The 22252-nt window shown below is 46.7% G+C and overlaps 1 protein-coding gene across 4 annotated transcripts in view; it reads right to left on the bottom strand.

The window, feature by feature from the left end:
* Window positions 1-22252, bottom strand: part of LOC139273519 (collagen alpha-1(XV) chain-like) — a 539503-nt gene that overhangs the window by 298144 nt on the left and 219107 nt on the right. For all 4 annotated transcript variants that reach the window (XM_070890449.1, XM_070890476.1, XM_070890459.1 and 1 more), the window contains exon 3: window positions 7306-7853. In XM_070890449.1, the coding sequence (XP_070746550.1) occupies window positions 7306-7853 (548 nt within the window). The remainder of the gene's footprint in view (window positions 1-7305; window positions 7854-22252) is intronic.

The raw sequence follows: 22252 nt of genomic DNA, 5'->3' as shown, positions 1-22252 counted from the left end.
TACGAGGGGGATCAAGGGGTATGGCGAGAAAGCAGGAATGGGGTACTAAAGTTGCATGTTCAGCCATGCACTCATTGAATGGCGGTGCAGGCTCGAAGGGCTGAATGGCCTACTCCTGCACCTATTTTCTATGTTTCTATGTTTCTATATACTTGCATTGGAGGCTGTTCAGAGAACGTTCACTAGGTTTGTTCTGAAGATGAGGGGGTTGACTTATGAGGATAGGTTGAGTAAATTGGGCTCATTGGAGTTCAGAAGTATGAAAGGTGATCTTATCGAAACATATAAGATGATGAGGGGGCTCGACAAGGTGGATGCAGAGAGGATATTTACACTTATAGGGGAAACTAAAACTAGGGGACATGGGCCCAAATTTCCCCATGAGTTGCACCGGTTTTTTTTTGTAACTTGATTTTTCTGGTGTACTTTTTAGTTGTAAATATGGCCATTTAATTTGTGCCAGTATAAGTGAGTTAGTTAGGTTTTTTGTTCCGCCAGTTTTTTTTTCAAAAGGGGGCGTTCCCAGCCACTTACACCATTTATGCCAATTTGGCCAGAAAAAAGTTGTACTAAACTAACTTAGGGCAGCATATGTGTTTACTTTTGACTGCACAGAAAGACCTTACTTACAGTTAAGGAATCGGTGCAAGTAACTACATTTAAAGCACCACCAAGCACCAAACAAAGCACAAAAAGTAATAAGCAATTAATTAACAAATAAAATAGAAGGAACCCTGCACCTAAACAACATTTCAAGCACCACCAAACACCAAACAAAGCACAAGCAGTAACAATCATTCAATAAAAACTAAAGAACTGAATAATTAAATTAACAAATAAAGAGTTGAAGTAAATCCTACCTTCAACTAAACTCAGCACGGCTGGCTGTGCGGGAGTCCCTTCGGCCTGGGATAGGGGAGGGAGAACGCGGCTGCCACCCCACCGACTTTCAACCCTTTTCGGGCGGGAATTTTTTCCCTTTTTGCCCATTTTTCGGGTTTTTGATCAAAAACGGCAGCCTGAAACCTGGCAGAGGCATGGGGCTTTGGCTCCCTCGCGTGAGGGACCGCACGTGACTCCATTTAGGAGTTCAGAGATTGGACTGACTTGGGCGCATGCTCAACGGTCAGCAAGTGTGCTAGAGCCAGGCGGGCCATGTGTGGAAAGACACCGAGGTCCAGCGCAATACACGGCACTATGATTCTAAGCATCTTTGCACACTGACATCTTCAAAGAGCTTTCACACATAAATTATTTGTAATACAACCTAACTGCATGTTGCTGGTTATTTATTGATACACAGGATGGGATGTAGGTTAAGCACATGGCTGTCACTGTATATGTGCTTCTTTAACATGACAAGACCGCCACCCAACCAAACGAACGCAAAGCCAGTCCAGCATGGCAAGCGACGTCGCTACACGACAAGCTATCCTCGGTCCAAACCACTAGACTGCAGCCAAAAACGACCAACCTCTCCCCCACCCTCTCTCGCCCCAATCAAAACTCAGTCGCACCAACCTGTTTCTTGCAGCCCTCAGCGGCCGGCCTTGGCGGCAGGCCATTCGGCCTGGGTTAGGGGCTGGACACGTTCTGTAGGCATCATCATCACAATTATGGGGCAGCACTACTGCGCATGCGCGACCGCTCTAGTGCGCACGCGCGCAGCTGCCGGCACTGTTTTCGGCGCAGGGCTGTAGCTCCACCCCCCACTGTGATTCCCACGCCATGCCAAGCCCTAGGACAGTCCACGGAGCGGGGAGAATAAGGAGCTACATTTTCGGCGCTGTTTTAGGAGCAGAAAGTCGGTGCATGTCAGGTAAGTGCGCCGGATAAAGGGGTTGGTGAAATTTGGGCCCATTGTCTCAGAATAAGAAGCCGCCCATTTAAAACTGAGAAGAGGAGGAATTTCTTCTCTCAGAGGGTTGTAAATCTGTGGAATTCTCTGCCCCAGAGAGCTGTAGAGGCTGGGTCATTGAATATATTTAAGGCGGAGATAGACAGATTTTTGAGCGATAAGGGAATAAAGTGTTATGGGGAGTGGGCAGGGAAGTGGAGCTGAGTCCATGATCAGATCAGCCATGATCTTATTAAATGGCGGAGCAGACTTGAGAGGTCAAATGGCCTACTTCTGCTCTTAGTTCTTATGTTCTTATGTGGAGGAGCAGGGAGATTTAGGGGTTCACATGCACAAATCACTAAAAGCTAGTGGACAGGTACAAAAAATAATTTAAAAGGCTAATGGAATGATAACCTTTATCTCAATGGGGCTGGAATACAAAGTGGTGGAAGTTATGCTACAGAGTCTTGGTTAGACCCCATCTGGAATACTGTGTTCAGGTCTGAGCACCGCATCTCAGGAAAGATACATTGGCCTTGGAGGAGGTGCAACACAGATTCATCAGAATGATACCAGAGCAAAATCGTTAAATTATGAGTATAGGCTGCATAAACCTAGCTTGTAGTCCCTGAATTTAGAAGATTAAGGGGTGAACTGATATAGATGTTTCAAATTTTAAAAGGATTTGATAGGGTATAAGAACATAAGAACATAAGAATTAGGAACAGGAGTAGGCCATCTAGCCCCTCGAGCCTGCTCCGCCATTCAACAAGATCATGGCTGATCTGGCCGTGGACTCAGCTCCACTTACCCGCCCGCTCCCCACAACCCTTAATTCCCTTATTGGTTAAAAATCTATCTATCTGTGACTTGAATACATTCAATGAGCTAGCCTCAACTACTTCCTTGGGCAGAGAATTCCACAGATTCACAACCCTCTGGGAGAAGAAATTCCTTCTCAACTCGGTTTTAAATTGGCTCCCCCATATTTTGAGGCTATGCCCCCTAGTTCTAGTCTCCCCGACCAGTGGAAACAACCTCTCTGCCTCTATCTTGTCTATCCCTTTCATTATTTTAAATGTTTCTATAAGATCACCCCTCATCCTTCTGAACACCAACGAGTAAAGACCCAGTCTACTCAATCTATCATCATAAGGTAACCCCCTCATCTCCGGAATCAGCCGAGTGAATCGTCTCTGTACCCCCTCCAAAGCTAGTATATCCTTCCTTAAGTAAGGTGACCAAAACTTCACGCAGTACTCCAGGTGCGGCCTCACCAATACCCTGCACAGTTGCAGCAGGACCTCCCTGCTTTTGTACTAGATATGGAAGAACTATTTTCTCTGGTGGGACAATGAAGACTAAAGGAACAATCTTAAAATTAGGACTGGGCCATTCAGGAGAAAGATCAGAAAGAACTTTTTCAGCACAGTACCAATTTTGTGATCCAAGCAAACTGCGGGCAAGGAACGGTTGCCTGCCAGGGCCATGATGATGCACAGGGCACTGAAGTGACTGCCCAATTTTGCAGATTCAGCTGATTTGAAAAATTGCCATAAGCTGCCAACATAGCTTTGACTTTCTGCTAACAACAGATGTGAAACCTGGCTAGCAGGTCAAGTTCACTTAAAGGGCAGTGCCTGCATATGGGGGCAAATATTGTTTCGGACAGGGTTACGGTTCTGGATGGATTTTAAATATTTGTCATCCTTTGTCAAGGCTGAGCGAGGGGCAATGTCTAGTATAGGTGAAGGAAATCCCAATTTGGAGGGATAAAATGAAGCCTGTGGAGGCACAATCCTGAGTTAAAATCACATGGGGGTCCAAGTGACGTTATCAGACCCTGAGATTTGAATATTGACGAGGCCTCCTGTGGCGGGACCAATGCTCCCTTTAATTAATTTTTGGGTGAGTGGCCCCTTTAACAGGATGTGCGGCCCATTCAAATTTCCGCACATGCACGCTTTTTCCTATTGTAAAGCCAACAAGCGGCCTGATTGGACCTCCAGACAGCTGCACGGCTGAAAGGGAACATTGGGCGGGATGCCTTCTCCATCGCCCGAATCGGCAGGGCTAAACTGGCATCAGGAACACAGCGGGGAGTGCCCAACTGACACAGACACAAACAACTTTCAGTGCATAGCAGTTCTGACTGAGATACGTTTGGATAAATCAAACTCCATGCCCATGTTGGGATCATGCATTCTGTGTAACAACTTAACCCAAGGGACATAGTCTGAGGCCACATTTTATTTACCAAGGGAAAGCAGAGACTTTCATCCCAAGGCACTTGTATTTTGAGATACAAAAACTTACATTTATATAGCGCTTTTAACGCAGTGTAACCAAAGGCACTTCACAGGAGCATATTCAGGCAAAAACTGACACCAAGCTAAAGAAGGAGACGTTAGAACATGTGCCCAAAAGCTTGATCAAAGAGGTAGGTTTTAAGGAGAGTCTTAAAGGATGAGCTAGGCCCCAGAGCTTAGGGCCAAGCTGGCTGATGGCACAACCACCCATAGTGGGACAAAGGGATTGGGGGATATGTGAAAGATCTTAGTAAACAGAGACCACAGAAGTTCCCCCCAACTGTTAGGAAGTGAAGGATGGACAAGAGGCCAGAGTTGGAGGAATGTAGAATTCTCGGAGGGGTGGAGGGCAGGTGGAGGGTACAGAGACAGGAAGTGGTGAGGCCATGGAGGGATTTGAACATGAGGATGATAATTTAAAAATGGAGGCATTCAGTGACCGGGAGCCAATGTAGGTCAGCGAGCACTGGGGTGATGGGTTAGCAGGACTTAATGCAAGTTAGGATACAGGCAGCAAAGTTCTGGATCAGTTCAAATTTATGGAGGGTGGAAGATGGAAAATGTAAAGCTGTTTCTGAACTGCAAAGAAGGAGTTAACCTGCATTGTGGTAGTATTTACCTGTTTCCTTGGTAATAAATTATTCCTTAGAAAATAATTGGATTATTGTATTTGACCTGTTGGGTCCTGACAGAAATATTCAGTGTGGCAGCAAATGAGGGAAATGTTGGCTCTGAGTCAGGCAACTCATTCCTGGTTCTCCAAATAGGAGGCTCACTTCAGGGAGCCACTGGCGCAAGATTGAAAGAGAAATGGCTTAAAACCCCTGACCTGTAACAACTGTATTTGGAGCTTCAATCACTTTATGATGACACTGATAAATTGTGAAGTTGACATTAATGGGAAGGTGCATGTGACCCCCAGTCACAACAGTCAGTAACAGGAACAAAAACATTCTTGCAGCAGCTGTTAAAGTCACGGCTTGAAGTACCATTATAAACAGAAAACTAATTGCTTTATTTTGTAGAACTTTTAACAGGGCAATTTTTAAGCAGCGCTTCTTGGAAATGAGTAAATCAAATAGAAGACTGGTTAAATCCAGCAAGGTATGTTAAATTACTGAAATTGTCAGTACTAATTTCCTCAACTCTTGAAGAGTTAAAGGATTCAAATCAACAAGCTTACTTTCACTGGGCAACTGTGTATAAAGTTATTAATTTGAATATATTTACATATTTCATTTTTTTAATGTAGGTAAAAAGTCCACTACTAGCAATTAAAAATTATTTTCACTGAAAGGTTTTGAGAGGTTAACTAGTTGAAGATTGTTTCCGCTGGTTGGCAAATCAGTAACAAGAGGCCTAGACTGAGGGTTATCAATGGAAGAACAAAGGAAGATGTTAGAAGAAATGTTTCCCCACAAAGGTTTATTAGACTAAAGCATAATTTAAAAGGGAATTGGATAAATATTTGAAAAGGATAAATGAACAGGCTGGGGAAATGGGAATTGTCTGGGCTATTCCAGCTGAAGATCCAGCATCAGCATGGTGAGCAGAATGGCCTCTTTCTGTGTAAATTTTATCATCTCTCGGGTATATAGGGCTCCCATAATAAAAATCACAATATACGTGACTTTGTATTTAACATTGGCCCTCTGGTAAGTCTTCATATTCACACAGCATGATTTTGTTAATGGGGTAATTTCAACCCCCATAAATGGGTGGACATGGGTCAGGTACAAAGTTAAAATGTTAAAAATCTGAAACAAGGACTCAATCTGCCTCGAAATGGCCCACTTTGAGTTTTAACAGAGGCAGGACGGGGGGTGGAGGGCGATCAATCCGTTCTCAGGAGGTGGGTCGGTTGTTGAAACCTTTTAAGGAGACTGCGTGCCTTAATGTAAACAAGATTTCTATTTTTAACCCACATTGGCTGGGTCTCCTATGCCTCAGGGAACCTGGCAGTTAAAAGGAGGCGAAAAAGGCCAGATCCATCAGGTAAATGCCTTTACAGCACTTCTTGTGGGCCAGGAGGAACAGGCCCGACCCAACAAGCTTACCTGTAAAAACCCATCACCGACCTAGCCATCACCAATCCCCAATTTCTCCTGCGGTCACCGCCCTCTCCCCCTCCAATCTGTCCCAAACCCCCCCAATCTTTGACACTTACCAACCCCTCACCCATCTCTGCCCTCGATCTTCTCAGGATAAGGGGTAGGCCATTTAGGACTGAGATGAGGAGAAACCTTTTCACTCAGAGAGTTGTTAACCTGTGGAATTCCCTGCCGCAGAGAGTTGTTGATGCCAGTTCATTGGATATATTCAAGAGGGAGTTAGATATGGCCCTTACAGCTAAGGGGATCAAGGGGTATGGAGAGAAAACAGGAAAGGGGTACTGAGGGAATGATCAGCCATGATCTTATTGAATGGTGGTGCAGGCTCGAAGGGCTGAATGGCCTACTCCTGCACCTATTTTCTATGTTTCTATCTTTAACCCTGCTCCGATCACTCCCCGACACCGACCCCCTATCACTGATCTCTCCCACAAACACCAAATCCCCCTCCAATCTTCTTCAGACACCCCCATCACCAACCCTCCTTATCACCAATCCTCAATCTACCCTGCAATCATCGACCCCCCTCCAATCTCTCCCTGACCCCCCATGAACTCCGTCCGACCTGCCCCCGATCTGCAACCCCCTGCAATCACTCCCGACCCTCTCAACCATGCTGTACCCACCACCCCCGGCGATCTCTACCTCCAACAACCACTAAACCTACCTGATCCTGGACTGTGGCCTTTTCTGGAGTGTTCCCCGCTCGACACTCAGCCAAGCCTATTAATCAAGCTGGCTTCTGGGCGGGGAATCTGTTCAACAAAAACATCATGGTGTTTGGGGAAACCCGTACTTCCTCCCCCTGCTCCAAAACCCACCCCAGTAAATGTTGGGACCACTAAGTCCTTTTCACAAATATTAAGACCTGAATAATAATTACTGAGACTCGTAATATAAAACATTAAACATTTGGGCCAGCTGCACATTTAACTAGCAAAGCAACAACTCCTTCTTTGCCAGTTTAACACAAATGTCCGTAGTTAAAGCATCAAACGTTTACATTTCAAGATTCTAAAACAAATAAAACCTCTGTGACACTTACTGTAAACTTGTTCAACCCAGCCCCTCCAGCATTCCCAATGAAAATTCCTGAACTTGGCTCGAAAAATAATGCCCGAGGTGACCGTTGGAAGTGACTCTGCTGATATTCGTCGCAATCCAAGTACAAGGTGACAACCTCGTCCTGAATGGACAAAGCGAACCGTGTCCATTTGTGTGTCATGGAGGACACCTCAAATGAGGCAACCTCATGGGAGGTTTGAGAACCCGATTCCGTGTAAAAAAGCACGATCTGTTGGCTGCCGTTCCAAACTGCAGTTAGCTTCACTCCCAAGTAAATAATATTCTGGTAGGAATTAGTAATTGCAAACAGCACCCCGCCATCATCACTAGCTGGCCTGATAGTCACAAGGATTGCAAAGTCTCTGTAGAAAGACTGAGGTATCATGGTCTTAGTCAGTCGACCAATGTTTGCATCTGGCCCAAAGCTGTATGCTGGAAAGCCTTCATATCCTGTGATGAATGCGACCGATGGTGGCAGAGGGACTCCAATCAGCCCAGTCAGGTCAATATGATCATTGGATCCTCTCTCTGCAAAATAGGAAAAAAATGATCAATGTTTCTCCTGTCACTGTGAATGGACGGACAGCCTTTTGTTTTCCATGAATATGTTTTCTTTAAATATGCACGCCGGGGATTTCCAGATCGGGCCTCCGAAACTTGGGCAGAAACTCTCGCTGGATACATGGTGTTTCCGCCCAACTTCTGCCAAGGTTAGAGTGGCCCGAACAGGAGGCATTCTGACCCTCGATCACCTGGAATTTCAATGCTTTGATTTTTAAAGTCGGAAGGCACGAAGCAAAGAAATTTACATGGTCTTAGATATGGCGGATTCATTTCCAATGATGATGTCACTCATAAAGGGTGACACTCTACGGGGAGGGGGTAAGTTTCAGCTTCACCGCCTGGGTGGTGATCTGGTGGAGTGGATCGGATTGGACGGCCAGTGAAGAATCCGCTCATCTTTTATCCCACTGAGTTCTACATGGGGGAGGGAGACGCGGGTAGGTGAGGGTGGGGGGGGAACGGAATCTGCTCTGCCAGACCACTGTTCAGGAGCATGGGTGGCAGGGAACAAGGGTTGCTTGGGTTTTACCAGGCAGCTCACGTACAAAGTGCAGCACATTTGGCTATAAACATAGAGGGGGGAATTTTAACCTGAAAAAAAAATGGTGGGTTGGAGGCATGTGGGTAGTTAAAGTATCCCGACCTGCACCCACCTCCAACCCATGGATCTTCTTGCTACCGTTCCCAATCAATGCCCCCCCCCCTCCCCCAATTGCTCCAGCAATTCCCTGGTCCCCAATGCTCTTGCGACCAATCTTCCCCGGTCACCCCCTTCCTCCCCCCCCCCCCCCTCTGGCCGCTCCACAGACCCCGATCCTCCTGAAACCCTCCTCCCTTTCTCCTCCAGCCGCTCCCCGATTCCCTTGCGACACCTCCACACCCCCGGCCCCATTCTCTTCCGGACGCTCTTCGGGCCCCACACAATCCCTCCCTACCTCTCCTCTGCGACCTAATGCCACAGACCCACCCGTCCAAAGCCAGCCTCCTAATCTGGCCAGCTGTGGGTAGGAAACACAGGCTTCCCATGCAAATCAAGCCCTGCTGTTAAAATTGACAGGGCCTGCGAGAAACTCTTTCTCCTGGGTTTCCACTTTGGAGCCCCCCGCCTCCCCATGAAAATTTAGCCCACAGTTATTAGAAACCTGCTGATAGTCATGGGTCATATATGGACAGGGAGGGATTCTACTCCCTCCAAATCCGGATGGTGAGTGACTATCATTGGAAAGTTATGTCGTTGACACCATGGTTCCCCATAATTTGATTTGGAATTGTATTGGTTGGAGCCAGTTTAATTCTGGACACAGTAGTTGTCATGAAGTACTCCAGCCATAGGGTGGTGTTTTTCTGATTGGACAGAAAAGAACAAAGAGAAAGCAAAACCAAAGAGGAAACCGACACAGCAAGCAGGGTAAACAGCATCCATTTTAGCTCAGACTGTCTGTAACTTTTAGTGATTAGAAACGAACCTCCTGCTATATCAAACCTTCCCAGAAGTATAGTGATGTAAGTAACTTCTCCTCATCCAATTGTTCTGGAATTATTGTATTTGTATGTGATGTACAGTAAGAGATAAATAACTTCTCTTTATTACTGCTTTTATTCAATTGTTAATGTTGAGTTACAAGAATATTAGATCTGTCTTTTATTCTTTATCAACAGTTTTCTCACTACATCATTAAAGGATTTGGATTCTGAAGCTCTGACCTTTGGCCATATTTCTTGGTGTAGTGTTGAAGCTAGCTGGAGAATCAGAGCTGTGCTCAAGATATGCTACGCTCTGACAGAAACTGGTAGAGGGATGATGCTAGAATCAAACTGTGAGCTGATTAGTAACTGTTCACAGAGATTCTTAATATCTACATGGTGGCTGATGTATTGTTTGAATATGATTGTTGGAATTGGCACAATCAGAAATGCTCGCAGCAGATTTCTTGCCTTCTTAGAACTGGTTACAGTGTAATTCAATTGTAATGAGAAAAACAGAAAACAAGGATTTGTAAATTTTATGGATGGTATTCTTTATTTGTGCAGCAATGGCCCCTTCTCGCTTACTGCAGTTTCATCACTAGTTGTATTTCTCTTAAGAGGAATCACTCTAAATCTAATCTGCAGAAACAATATTTCACTGAGTGAGTGGTCAATCCATGGAACAGACAACCGAGGGAGAAGGTGGAAGCAGCTAGTATGGATTCATTCAAATGCAAATTAGCTAGATTTCCTTTTGAAAATAATATTTTGGAAAACAGTATGAGTAATTTGAGACATGACATGCTAAGTGCAATAAGCTTTGGAGAAATGGGAAACTTTATACCTACAACATTGGCCAATTTTTTTTTACTTACCTTGGCCACTTCACTTTTAAGCATTGCCCCTTAAGCGCCCGGCCTCCCGATGAACACCTCCTGCAGCTGCTGGTGTTTTCGCCTGCCATGCTGCAGGGGAGTGCACCAAAGTTCGGGTTCAGGGCGCTATCAGGGCAATGCACACGTGAAGATGTCACAATCTCCGGGCGAAAGAGATCGGGATGCAATGTCCGACTGTCGCCACAAACCTCCTGCCTAATTTAGCGGGAGCCGATCTTCTCACCGCACCCGGTCAATAAGTGCTTAGTCCCCCAGAGGGGATAACGCGAGGCGCTAAGGAGGCCAATTTCTAGGCCTACAAGTTCAAAGGATGCTACTCAGCTGCAGCCCAATACCATCTCTGGCCAACACTTGTTTGAGGTTCAGCAACAGGAATTGTGATTTCTGTGGGGTATGGTGTTTTTCCTCCTCAGTGGACATGTGCCCCATGCCCGTGGAGTCTCCCCTCTCCACCTCTACTCATCAGCTGAAAAACACATCACAGGTCGATTTGAGTTTCATATACAGTCCTGGGATTCAAATCAGGTGCATGTGAATCCGATGACTTATCCAGTGTAACAGCATACAAACCAATGAGAAAAAGTGATATAAAACCTTGGCTTGGATGTGGGAAAGTACTAGTCAGTATGCGATCAGCTCCTAGAGGCCTACTCAATGCAAGCCTTCCACACACCTCTCCCCCACCCCATAAGCATGCAAACTACCCTCCAACGATTGAACACTACATCACCACCAGCCCATGTGGACAGGATCCCCTCTGTCCATGAATACCAATGAACCCCAGGGGCTACACCCACAGAGATTGACCCAATCACACAGTGTCAGTGAATTTTCCCACTATACCATGTAATGATACTGTACAATGGCCTCACAATTATAAATAAGCCTTGCACATAAGGCAACACACCGCAAAATCAGTCAAAACATCTAAAAGAATGGACATAAAATGCACAAAAATCATGACGGGTTACTTTGCATTTAATCATTGGGACATTTTCGCCAACCAAAAGCCACATCCGTCCAATCAAATGGCTCACGTTTTTTTCAAACTCAGAAGCAGCAACAACCACAAAAATGAGCCAATCAAATTGCTCCATTAATTTTGTCATTTTTTTTTTGGCTGCCATTTTCTTTCTTGACTCAGATTAGTAATAACTGGCCACAATTTGCTGTAGCAGGGCATCTAAAGGCCTCTGCCGTTACTTAGACTTTGCCCTGGCATGATTTGGCTTTTTAATTTTTTGCGTGGCAAGTTGCTGAAAGTTCAAGCTGATAATGTCTCAGTGTGGGAAACTAGGCATCTGGGACCTGAATGAACAGGACAATCAAATTTGTATCTCCTTAACCAATCAAATTGAAGGATTGAAAAAAACTCAGCGCAAGCAGGCCATTAGCGGGACATTGCATGGTGACTGACATCAGGATCTGAATGAAAGTACCGACCGAGGCGGTAACGTTTGGCACCGCCGCAAAACACCCACTAAATTTCCCAGCGGGACGCTGCAAGCTGTGACACTGGACAGTAAACAATTAGACACGCATTACCACCCCTCCAGAATGCTAACAGAGGCGTTATATAACCAAATTTCCAGCCCTATAATCTTTTAAAAATAAGACAATTCCAAGATGCAACGGATAGGCCGCAGTGGGTCTATGTTATAAAATGTTATAAAATCTCATCTCAGCTCTGTGTGTAAAATTTTTAGGGAAAATTAAACCAAAAATAAATGTAGAGATTTATGCAATGCAAAAACGGTGTTGCCAGCTAGATAGAATTTTGAGTTCGATTTTGAGCGTGGCATAAAACTGGCACTGCTGTTCAACTGCCCTTTATAGAAACTGCCCAATTTGCATTCAAGTCAAGTTGAAAATCTACCGCATTGAGTCATGGGGGAACAACTGACGATTGAGCTGTCGGAGTTGTAAGTCCCTTGGGAGGTGAATGTGCTTGGGCCTTCTCCCGCTCAGCCACCTTAATTCCAGTGGCACCCACATTTACAGCGATGGAATGTGAGAAGGCCCAAGGAACATTCATTCCCAACTCACCAGCCCACCACCCGATTTTCATCTAATGTTCTAGCAACCAGTAGGTTGGGGAGGGAGTCTTTCCACTGACTCTCAACAACACACCTGAGATTTCCACTAGAAGTGACAGCCGTCCAAATATGGGTTGGCCCATTATAATGACCAAATGATGTCTCTCAAAATATTTCCTGCCATTTTTGCCCTTGAAACGGTGTGACATGGCAGGCAGTGACTAGTGGGGTGCGGCAGGGTTCAGTGCTGGGACCCCAGCTATTTACAATATACATCAATGATTTAGATGAAAGAATTGAGTGTAATATCTCCAAGTTTGCAGATGACACTAAGCTGGCTGGCGGTGTGAGCTGTGAGGAGGATGCTAAGAGGCTGCAGGGTGAATTGGACAGGTTAGGTGAGTGGACAAATGCATGACAGATGCAGTATAATGTGGATAAATGTGAGGTTATCCACTTTGGTGGCAAAAACAGGAAGGCAGAATATTATCTGAATGGCGACAGATTAGGAAAAGGGGAGGTGCAACGAGACCTGGGTGTCATGATACATCAGTCATTGAAAGTTGGCATGCAGGTACAGCAGGCGGTGAAGAAGGCAAATAGCATGTTGGCTTTCATAGCTAGGGGATTTGAGTATAGGAGCAGGGAGGTCTTACTGCATTTGTACAGGGCCTTGCCTCACCCGGAATATTGTGTTCAGTTTTGGTCTCCTAATCTGAGGAAGGACGTTCTTGCTATTGAGGGAGTGCAGCGAAGGTTCACCAGACTGATTCCCGGGATGGCAGGACCGACATATGAGGACAGGTTGGTTCAACTGGGCCTGTATTCACTGGCGATTAGAAGAATGAGAGGGGATCTCATAAAAACATATAAAATTCTGACGGGACTGGACAGGTTAGAGGCAGGAAGAATATTCCCGATACTGGGGAAGTCCAGAACCAGGGGTCACAGTCTAAGGATAAGGGGTAAGCCATTTAGGACTGAGATGAGGAGAAACTTCTTCACTCAGAGAGTTGTTAACCTGTGGAATTCTCTACCGCAGAAAGTTGTTGAGGCCAGTTCATTAGATATATTCAAGAGGGAGTTAGATATGGCTCTTATAGCTAAAGGGATCAAGGGGTATTGAGAGAAAGCAGGAAAGGGGTACTGAGGTGAATGATCAGCCATGATTTTATTGAATGGTGGTGCAGGCTTGAAGGACCAAAATGGCCTACTCCTGCACCTATTTTCTATGTTTCTATGTCTTCTTTCGGATGAGAAGTTAAACCGAGGCCTGTCTGCCCACTCAGTTGGACGTAAAAGATGTCATGCCAATATTTGAAGAAGAGATGGGGAGTCCTGGCCAATATTTATCCCTCAACCAACATCACTAAAACAGATTATCTGCTGATTTATGGTTCGCAGTTTGTACGACCTTGCTGTGCGCATATTGGCTGCCATGTTTCCTACATTACAACAGTGACTACACTTGAAAAGTACTTCACTGGCTGTAAAGCACTTTGGAACGACCAGAGGCTGTGAAAGATGCTTTATAAATGCAAATTCTTTCTTCCTTCTTTAAATCTGGTCATGTTTAACATTGCTTCATGAAATCAGATCCCAAGTAAACATTGCCCTTGAAGGCAATCACATGATCTGCCACTCCCAGCAAGGGAGCAACAATCACAGGGAACGTGGGCGAGGAAATCAGGGGCCCATAATCCCTGTGAACATCAAACTCTGCCAGGAGAGCCGAATACTTAATGAGGAGAAAACCATAAATACTGGAGATCTGAAATTTTAAAAAGCAGTAAATGATGGATATACACAACAGACTAGTTGCAACTAAAGGTTTTGCCCAGTATGTTAACGTGTCTGTACTCTTTACAGGTGTAAACAGACCAACAGTGTGTTTCCGGCAGCGCCCCATTTAATCCTCGTCAACTGAAAACATCACGATTAGCACCGATACCTTTAAACCGCAATTAAAACTGGCAGAATTTCAGACACTCGGCACGTGAACTGTCGCGACTAAGCTTTTGTCCGGGCTTTGTGAGTCCCAGCACCCTGCGCAGATCGAGCACGATCCCGTTAAAGATGGCCCAAACACCGTCCATCTCCCACCGACATGTCAAAGGATGCGTGCCGCGTTACCTGTCAGATTCCTTTGCTGGAGCCAGCTAACACTCTTGAATTTGGTCAGGCCTCCTGCCGAGGTGTCCTTCACAGCTGCGGACACTTGAGCCGAGTCCTCGAGGTGATTTGCGTCGTAAGGACCTGGAGATTGGGAGCCCTCTGCCGCTGGCTCGGTGGCGCCGGCCCATTTGGCCATCGGTGTGGATTGGGCTCCCAGTCCCACCATGGTTCCTGGCAGGCTGCTGCTGGGTGGCTCTGTGTTCGCAGGAGTGATCGTGCCGGGAGCTGCCGTAGTTTGGCCTGCGCCCCACAGCCTTTGCCACCAGCTCCACTGTCCATGTGCCCCATTGCACAACAGCAAACAGACGGAGACAGCAACAATCCCCACAGGCATCGCTTCTTTTTGTAAAACACTGAAAATAAAAAAACAGCCCCTTACACTGGTTCGATGCTCCCAAATATCCTTTGCTTCATAATTTACTTTCCTGCCATTCTTCCCTGTTCTTGTCGGACTACAGTTGCCTTGGGTCTAACAAGAGCGCTTGAACAGAATTGCATAATAATTCCAAGCAGTTCACCAGAGTGCCAATGTGCTGTTGCATTTGGCTTGGCTCCATGGGTGCCCGACCAAATAATTCCATCTGCTGAGAAGCTGCACAGTCTGTTGGCTGCCTCATTCTTAAGTACAAGCCAAAGAGAATCAGCAGTTTCTTTCTCTCTAACCTGCAAGTACCAATCGCATTGAAATGACTAGTCGTGTAGGAATAAGATGCAAATGAACTTCATGTAGGGATCTCTCATCTGTCCCTGTCGTAATTTAATTGCGTCTGAATTAATATTGAGATAGCTGTGCCAAATAGAGCTCTGCAATTTTCTGGAAATACAACAATGTTTCAGCTGTGTCATAGAAAGAATGAATTTACATTGTTATAGCGCCTTTCACGGCCACAGGACGTCCCAAAGCACGTTACAGCCAATGAAGTACTTTTGAAGTGTAGTCACTGTTGTAATGTAGGGGAATGCAGTAACCAATTTACACACAGCAAGCTCCCACAAATAACAATGATATAAATGGTCAGATAATCAGTGATGTTGGTTGAGGGATGACTATTGACCAGACCACCGGGGAGAGTTCCTCTTGCTCTTCTTTGAATCGTAGCGTGGGATCTTTTACGTCCACCTGAGAAGGCGGACAGGGCCTCTCGGCGTGTATTAATCAAAAGCGACAGAATGTGCAGATTCTGCTACTTTGAAAATCTAGTTTTGTTACAATTAAACCTTTGTCCTTGTTTAAGCAGTCTTTAGGTCTTTAGAATGTCTCCAACACATTCACTCCCCATGACAGCCCTGAGCTTTCTCTTTACATCATCGTGTAAAGTAAACATGTCCAAGTAGGAATGTAAAAGGAAAAAAGTTATAACCCTCCTTTTTGCCCTAAGGGCTCCGGAATGCGCCCCAGTATTCCTGGTGGAATGTGTGTGGTCGGTTGGTCCCGTTCTTTCCCCGTTTAGGATTGTGATTCCAAACAAATCTTCCTTTGAAAAGTACAGAAAATGATTAAAAAGAAACAAATCTTTGTAACACTGGTCTCTGTGTCGCCCACGGGAAGTACCGACCGGAGAATTAAAAAGGAATAGGCCGAATAAGAGGCGTTGTTTTTCATAAATCATGGATGAATATAATGCTGCTGAGCGACACAATGAACTACAGTAACCCCAGTAACTACAGGACCACTCTGGAGTATTTGGAACATAGACTCGCTCCCCCTCTTTGTCCCCCACGCGTTTGGTAAGATTATATCCTGCTGTGTGATCACGGGGCTGTGAATTTTACAAGCTCATAAATGGCAGAGGCCGGGATTAGCTGGTGTCATACAGTGGAATAACTGACTGTTCATTTGCAGGGAATGGTACTAATCTCATTTAAAGTTATTAGTTAGGGGGATGGGGAGGAGGAAGGACTTTGGGGAGGGGGTTGGGGGAAGGGAAGAGGGAGGGGATTGGGGGAGGAGGAAGGGGATTGGGGGGAGGGGGTTGGGAGGGAGTTGGGGGTTTGGGTGTTGGGGGGGGTTGGAGGGGTGGGGGGAGGAGGGAGGGCGTTTGGGGGGTTGGGGGAGGGAGGGGATTTGGGGGGTTGGGTGTTGGGGAGGAGGTTGGGGGGGGGAGGAGGGAGGAGGGAGGAGAGGGGAGGAGGGAGGGGGTTAGAGGGGGGAGAAGGTCGGAGGGGGAGGGGGGAGAATGTTGGGGAGGGGAGTTGGTTGAGGGTGAGGGAGGGGGTTGTGGGGGAGGGGGTTGGGGTGAGGAGGGAGGGGTTGGGGGGGAGGGACGGGGTTGGGGTGAGGCCCACTCTGCTGCATCTGCAACAGTGGTGTTAATCGTATGCCACTCACGTGCCAGATATCACTCAGATCACCCAGTATTTACTTTTATAATGCCCTCTCATTGGGCTCAAGTTTTGGGTGGAGTTGCTCCTAGTTTTTTGGAACAACTAGTTTAGTTTGGAGTATGTTAGAAATTGCAATTCTCGGATAATAGTTTGCTCCAGTTCTAGTGAGTTAGTTTAGGTTGGCTTTAAGTAAGGTATTTTTTTTTCAAAAGTGCGTATGTCCAGCCACTCAGGCCTGTTTTGCAAGTTTCGGCAGTGAAAACTTATTACAAACTAACTTAGGATGGAGTAAGTATCCACTTTTGTAAGTTCTGAAAAACCTTACCTAGAGTTAAGTTTAGTGCAGGCACAGCCAGAGACAAACACAAAGGACACATCAACATCACAACAAGGTGGGAGGGAAGTTAGAGGATTTTCCATAAACCTCATAACAACATTAAAGAAGCAAAATACATTTCAAGCAGTAAGCACAAAACAAAGCAGTACATTTACAAAGCACAAAAAGTAATAAGCAATTAATTAATAAAAAAAATAGAAGGAACCCTGCACCTAAAGCTCCAAGACCAAAGTAATAAGCAACCAATCAATAAAAAATAAAAAAATAGAAGTCCTACCTTTATGTGAAGGGAAGGTGTTTCTGTCAGTGTCTCTCTCTCTCTCTGTATCTGACAGTGAGGGGTGGGGGGGTGTGTGGGGGCATTGGGGGGGGGGTAGGGTGCGTGTGGGGGGTGGTGGTGTAGGGTGGTGTGGGGCGGGGGGTTGGTGGTGAGAGTGTGGAGGATGTGTGGGGGGGGGGTGTGGGGGTGTGTTGGGGGGGGGGTGTTTGTGTGTGTGTGGGGGGTGTGGGTGTGGTGGCAGGGATAGTGTTAGATGGGGGGGTGTGGTGGGGGTGTGTGTGTGGGGGCGCGGTGTGTGGGGGGGGTGTGTGGCGGGGGACGGGGGGGGGGGAGGCTGGACGGAGGCACCCCTGCTCTCTCCTCCGGCATTTCGAGTGCCCCCCAACCCACACTCCTCCATCGCTTGCCTCGCTCCTCCATCCCTTGCCTCGCTCCTCCATCCCTTGCCTTGCTCCTCCATCCCTTCCCATGCTTCTCCATCCCTTCCCATGCTTCTCCAGCCCTCCCCATGTTTCTTTCCCATCGATCACCTCCCCAGTGCCCTCTTTCTACGGTCCTCCATCCCTCCCCGGTACCCACATCATTCTGAAACAGACTGGGGAAAAACGCCCTGCTGAGCCATTGCACAGGCGCGCACGTTGCAACGCGCATGCGCAACGAAGCCGGCAGTCTTCAGATACGCAGGGACTTAGCCCCGCCCACCTCAGCTTGCTCTGCCCCAGGAAGACTGCGCTGCGCACGCCGCGCCACGCCACGGTCCAGGAGGACCGGAGAATTGCAGCTAAATATTCCGGCGCGTCTTCGAGCCCAGACAGTTCACTTAAGTCTCGGAGGTGCTCCGTTTTCACCTGATGCCGAAACTTGGGCCCATTATCTTTTATGTTTCGATACGGTCACCTCTCATTCTCTGAACTCCAATGAGTATAGGCCCAACCTACTCAACCTATTTTCATAAGTCAACCCCCTCATCTCCGGAATCAACCTAGTGAACCTTCTCTGAACAGCCTCCAATGCAAGTATATCCTTCCTTAAATATGGAGACTAAAACTGCACGCAGTACTCCAGGTGTGGCCTCACCAATACCCTGTACAGTTGTAGCAGGACTTCTCTGCTTTTATACTCTCTCCCGCTTTCTGATTACTTGCTGTACCTGCATACTAACTTTTTGTATTTCATGCACAAGGACCCCCAGGTCCCTCTGTACTGAAGCACTTTGCAATTTTTCTCCATTTAAATTATAATCTGCTTTTCTATTTTTTCTGCCAAAGTGGATAACCTCACATTTTCCTACATTATATTCCATCTGTCAAATTTTTGCCCACTCACTTCGCCTGTCTAGGGTTTTTTTGTGTCTTCCTCACAATTTGCTTTCACACCCATCTTTGCATCATCAGCAAACTTGGCTACATTACACTCTGTCCCTTCATCTAAGTCATTAACATAGATTGTAATTAGCTGAGGACCCAGCACCGATCCCTGCGGCACTCCACTAGTTACTAATGACCCATTTATCCATGCTTATATATTACCCCCAACCCTGTGAACTTTTATCGTGCTGTAACCTTTTATGTGGCACCTTATCGAATGCCTTCTGGAAATCCAAATACACCACATCCACTGGTTCCCCCTTATCTACCCTGCTCTTTACATCCTCAAAGAACTCTAGCAAATTTGTCAAACGTGATTTCCCTTTCATAAAACCATGCTGAGTCTGCTTGATTGAATTATGCTTTTCCAAATGTCCTGCTGCTGCTTCCTTAATAACGGACTCCAGCATTTTCCCAACGACAGATATTAGGCTAACCGGTCGGTCTCTAGTTTCCTGCTTTCTGTCCACCTCCTTTTTTAAACAGGGGTGTTATATTTGCAGTTTTACAATCCACTAGGACCTCCCCAGAATCCAGAGAACTTTGGTAGATTACAACCAATGCATCCACTATCTCTGCAGCCGCTTCTTTTAAGACCCTAGGATGTAAGCCATCAGGTCCAGGGGACTTGTCCACTTTTAGTCCCATTGTTTTACTGAATACTACTTCTTTCGTGATAGTGATTGTATTAAGTTCCTCCCTCCCTATCTCTGGATTGTTACCTGAGCCACACACAAACTGGCATAGGGACAACCAGATTAGAGTGTTAAATGCGTGGCTCAAAGAATGGTGTGGGAGGAAGGGGATTCGATTTATGGGGCATTGGCACCAGTACTGTGTTTGACAAATTTATGAAGAGCTTTTGAGAATGTAACTAGCAGGGTAGATAAAATGGAATCAGTGGATGTAGTATATTTGGATTTCAATAAAGTGCCACATAAAAGGTTGTTAGCAAGATAAAGGCATATGGGGTTGGGGTAATAGACTAGCATGGATAGAGGATTGGTTAACGGACAGAAAACAGAGAGTAGGGATAAACGGGTCTTTTTCAGGTTGGCAGGCTGTAACTAGTGAGGTGTCGCAGGGATCAGTGCTGGGGCTCAGCTATTTGCAATTTAGATTAATGACTTAGATGAAGGGACTGAGTACAATGTATTCAATGCTGATGATCCAAAGCTAGGTGGGAAAATAAGATGTGAGGAGAATGCAAAGAGCCTGCAAAGGGATGTAGACAGATTAAGTGAGTGGGCAATAAGATGGCAGATTGAGTATAAGGTGGGGAAATGTGAAGTTATTCAATGTTGTAGGAAAAATAGAAAAACAGAATATTTATTAAATGGTGAGAAACTATTAAATGTTGGTGTTCAGAGAGATTTGGGTGTCCTAGTTCAAGAAACACAGGGAGTTAGCATGCAGGTACAGCAAACAATTAGGAAGACAAATGGCATGTTGGCCTTTATTTCTCGAGGGTTGGAGTACAAGTGTAAGGGGGGCCGAAATTGTCCTCTGCTCTATCAATTTTTAAGTGCTCCATCCACCCCAATGCATGGGGCGGATAATCCGGGGAAATTCAGCTCTTTGTTTTTTTTTTGGTGCGGGGCGGATGTGGTATCATCAGCGGGGCGAAAGTGTGGACGGGTCAGAAAGGCCATCGTTCCGAGTCATCAGCGCTGTCCCTCCCCTTCAGTTAAAGGGGCGGGCTGCTGCGAACTCTGCAGCCACTTTAGTTGCAAGCACTGGGCCACCAGGGAGGGTTTCGGCCGGGCCAACAGCCCTGTACCCAAGAGGGGGTGCCGGGTTGCCTGTTGGCGGCCTGGCCAAATCCATGGCTGCCATTGTCGGGCCAACCTGGCAGTCGGCCGACAATTAAAATAAAATGGCGTCCGCGGCAGTGCGCTCTCCTCTTTAAGGGTGGACACCCCACCCAGCCACAAGAAGGTTCACGCTGAGAAAAGCTGTCAGTGGCACCGACCAGTGACCGATCTGCTCCCGCAGGGCAATTTCCTGCGGCGCAATTTCCCACGCGGGGCGGAAAGGGGGTCGCTGCCGGTCGGTAAGGGTCCGATGGGGCGGCAACACGTGGAGCGGAGACGTTCTCTGCCGGGAAAATCCACGAGGGCAATTTTCAAAATGGCAGCCCCTCTGTGCCGACCGAACGGTGAGTGCTTGCCGAGCTGTGGCCATCACTTTCAGGCAGCCACAGCTCTTATTGAAAGGTGCAATTTCGGCCCCAGGAAGTCTTGCTTCCAATTGTACAGGGCTCTGGTGAACCACATCTGGAGTAATGTGCCCAGCTTTGGTCTCCTTATTTAGGGAAGGACATACTTGCCTTAGAGGCGTGCAAACAAAGGTTCACTAGATTGATCCCTGAGATGAGAGGGTTGTCCTCTGAGGAAAGATTGAGTGGATTGGGCCCATACTCTCGGCGCTTGGAAGGATGAGAGATGACCTCATTGAAACATGTAAAATTCTGAGGGGGATTGACAAGGTAGATGCTGAGAGGTTGTTTCCCCTGGCTGGAGAGTCTAGAACTAGGGGGCATAATCTCAGGATTAGGGGTCGGCCATTTAAGATTGAGATGAGGAGGAATTTCTTCACTTAAGAGTGTTGTGAATCTTTGGAATTCTCTACCCGTGTAGATACTGAAACGTTGAGTACATTCAAGGCTGAGGTAGATAGATTTTTGGACTCTAGGGGAATTAAGGGATATGGGGATCGGGCAGGGTTGAGGTGGAAAATCAGCAATGATTTTATCGAATGGTGGGAGCTGGCTTGTGGCGCCATATGGCCTGTTCCTGCTCCTAATTCTTATATTCTTATGTCCATAAGGATAGTTGAGAACTGTCTGTCCTCTTTCTTTGAGCCAGTCTTATAACCGATGGGGTTGATTGGAAGCTCATTATTTGCATGGCGGATTGTAAAAGAGAAAGATATCGGGGTAGATAGGAAGTAACCTTTTACACTGAGTTGTTAAGACCTGGAATGAGCTGCCTGAATGGGTGGTGCCATGATGGGCCAAATGGCCTCCCACTGTGCTGTAAGATTCTATGGGACTGAAAATGCCCCTTTCATTAAGGCCTGTTAACACCGGAAAGCGGCGGCCATGCTGCGGAGTGCAATGGCCGCCGACTTTTCGTGTAATGGCCGCCATTAGCAAAATTCCGCTCCCGTGTTAACCCAGCGGTGCCCCGATCCCCCACTACCACTCCGCTGCTGCAGATCCATGTTAATGTGTCATCACAGTGTGAACTGGTGATCTCCCCCCACCCCCCCACACAACGGCAAAATTCTGCTCTGAAAATCTTTGGACCGCCCGGCGGTGCCAAAAATGACTTTTTCCCGGTGGTCCAGTGAGGCTCTAGCCTTCTGCAATGACGGGGTGCGACTCCCCTTTAAAGGGGAGGACCTACCGCCGCTGCCATCATGGTTCTTTTTGGCTGCCGACTGCCATGTCTGCCCGACAATTATGCCCCTGGGTTC

Source organism: Pristiophorus japonicus, chromosome 1, assembly GCF_044704955.1.
Source record: "Pristiophorus japonicus isolate sPriJap1 chromosome 1, sPriJap1.hap1, whole genome shotgun sequence".
In the NCBI taxonomy this organism is placed as follows: Eukaryota; Metazoa; Chordata; class Chondrichthyes; family Pristiophoridae; genus Pristiophorus; species Pristiophorus japonicus.
This window is presented reverse-complemented; position numbering and strand designations above follow the sequence as displayed.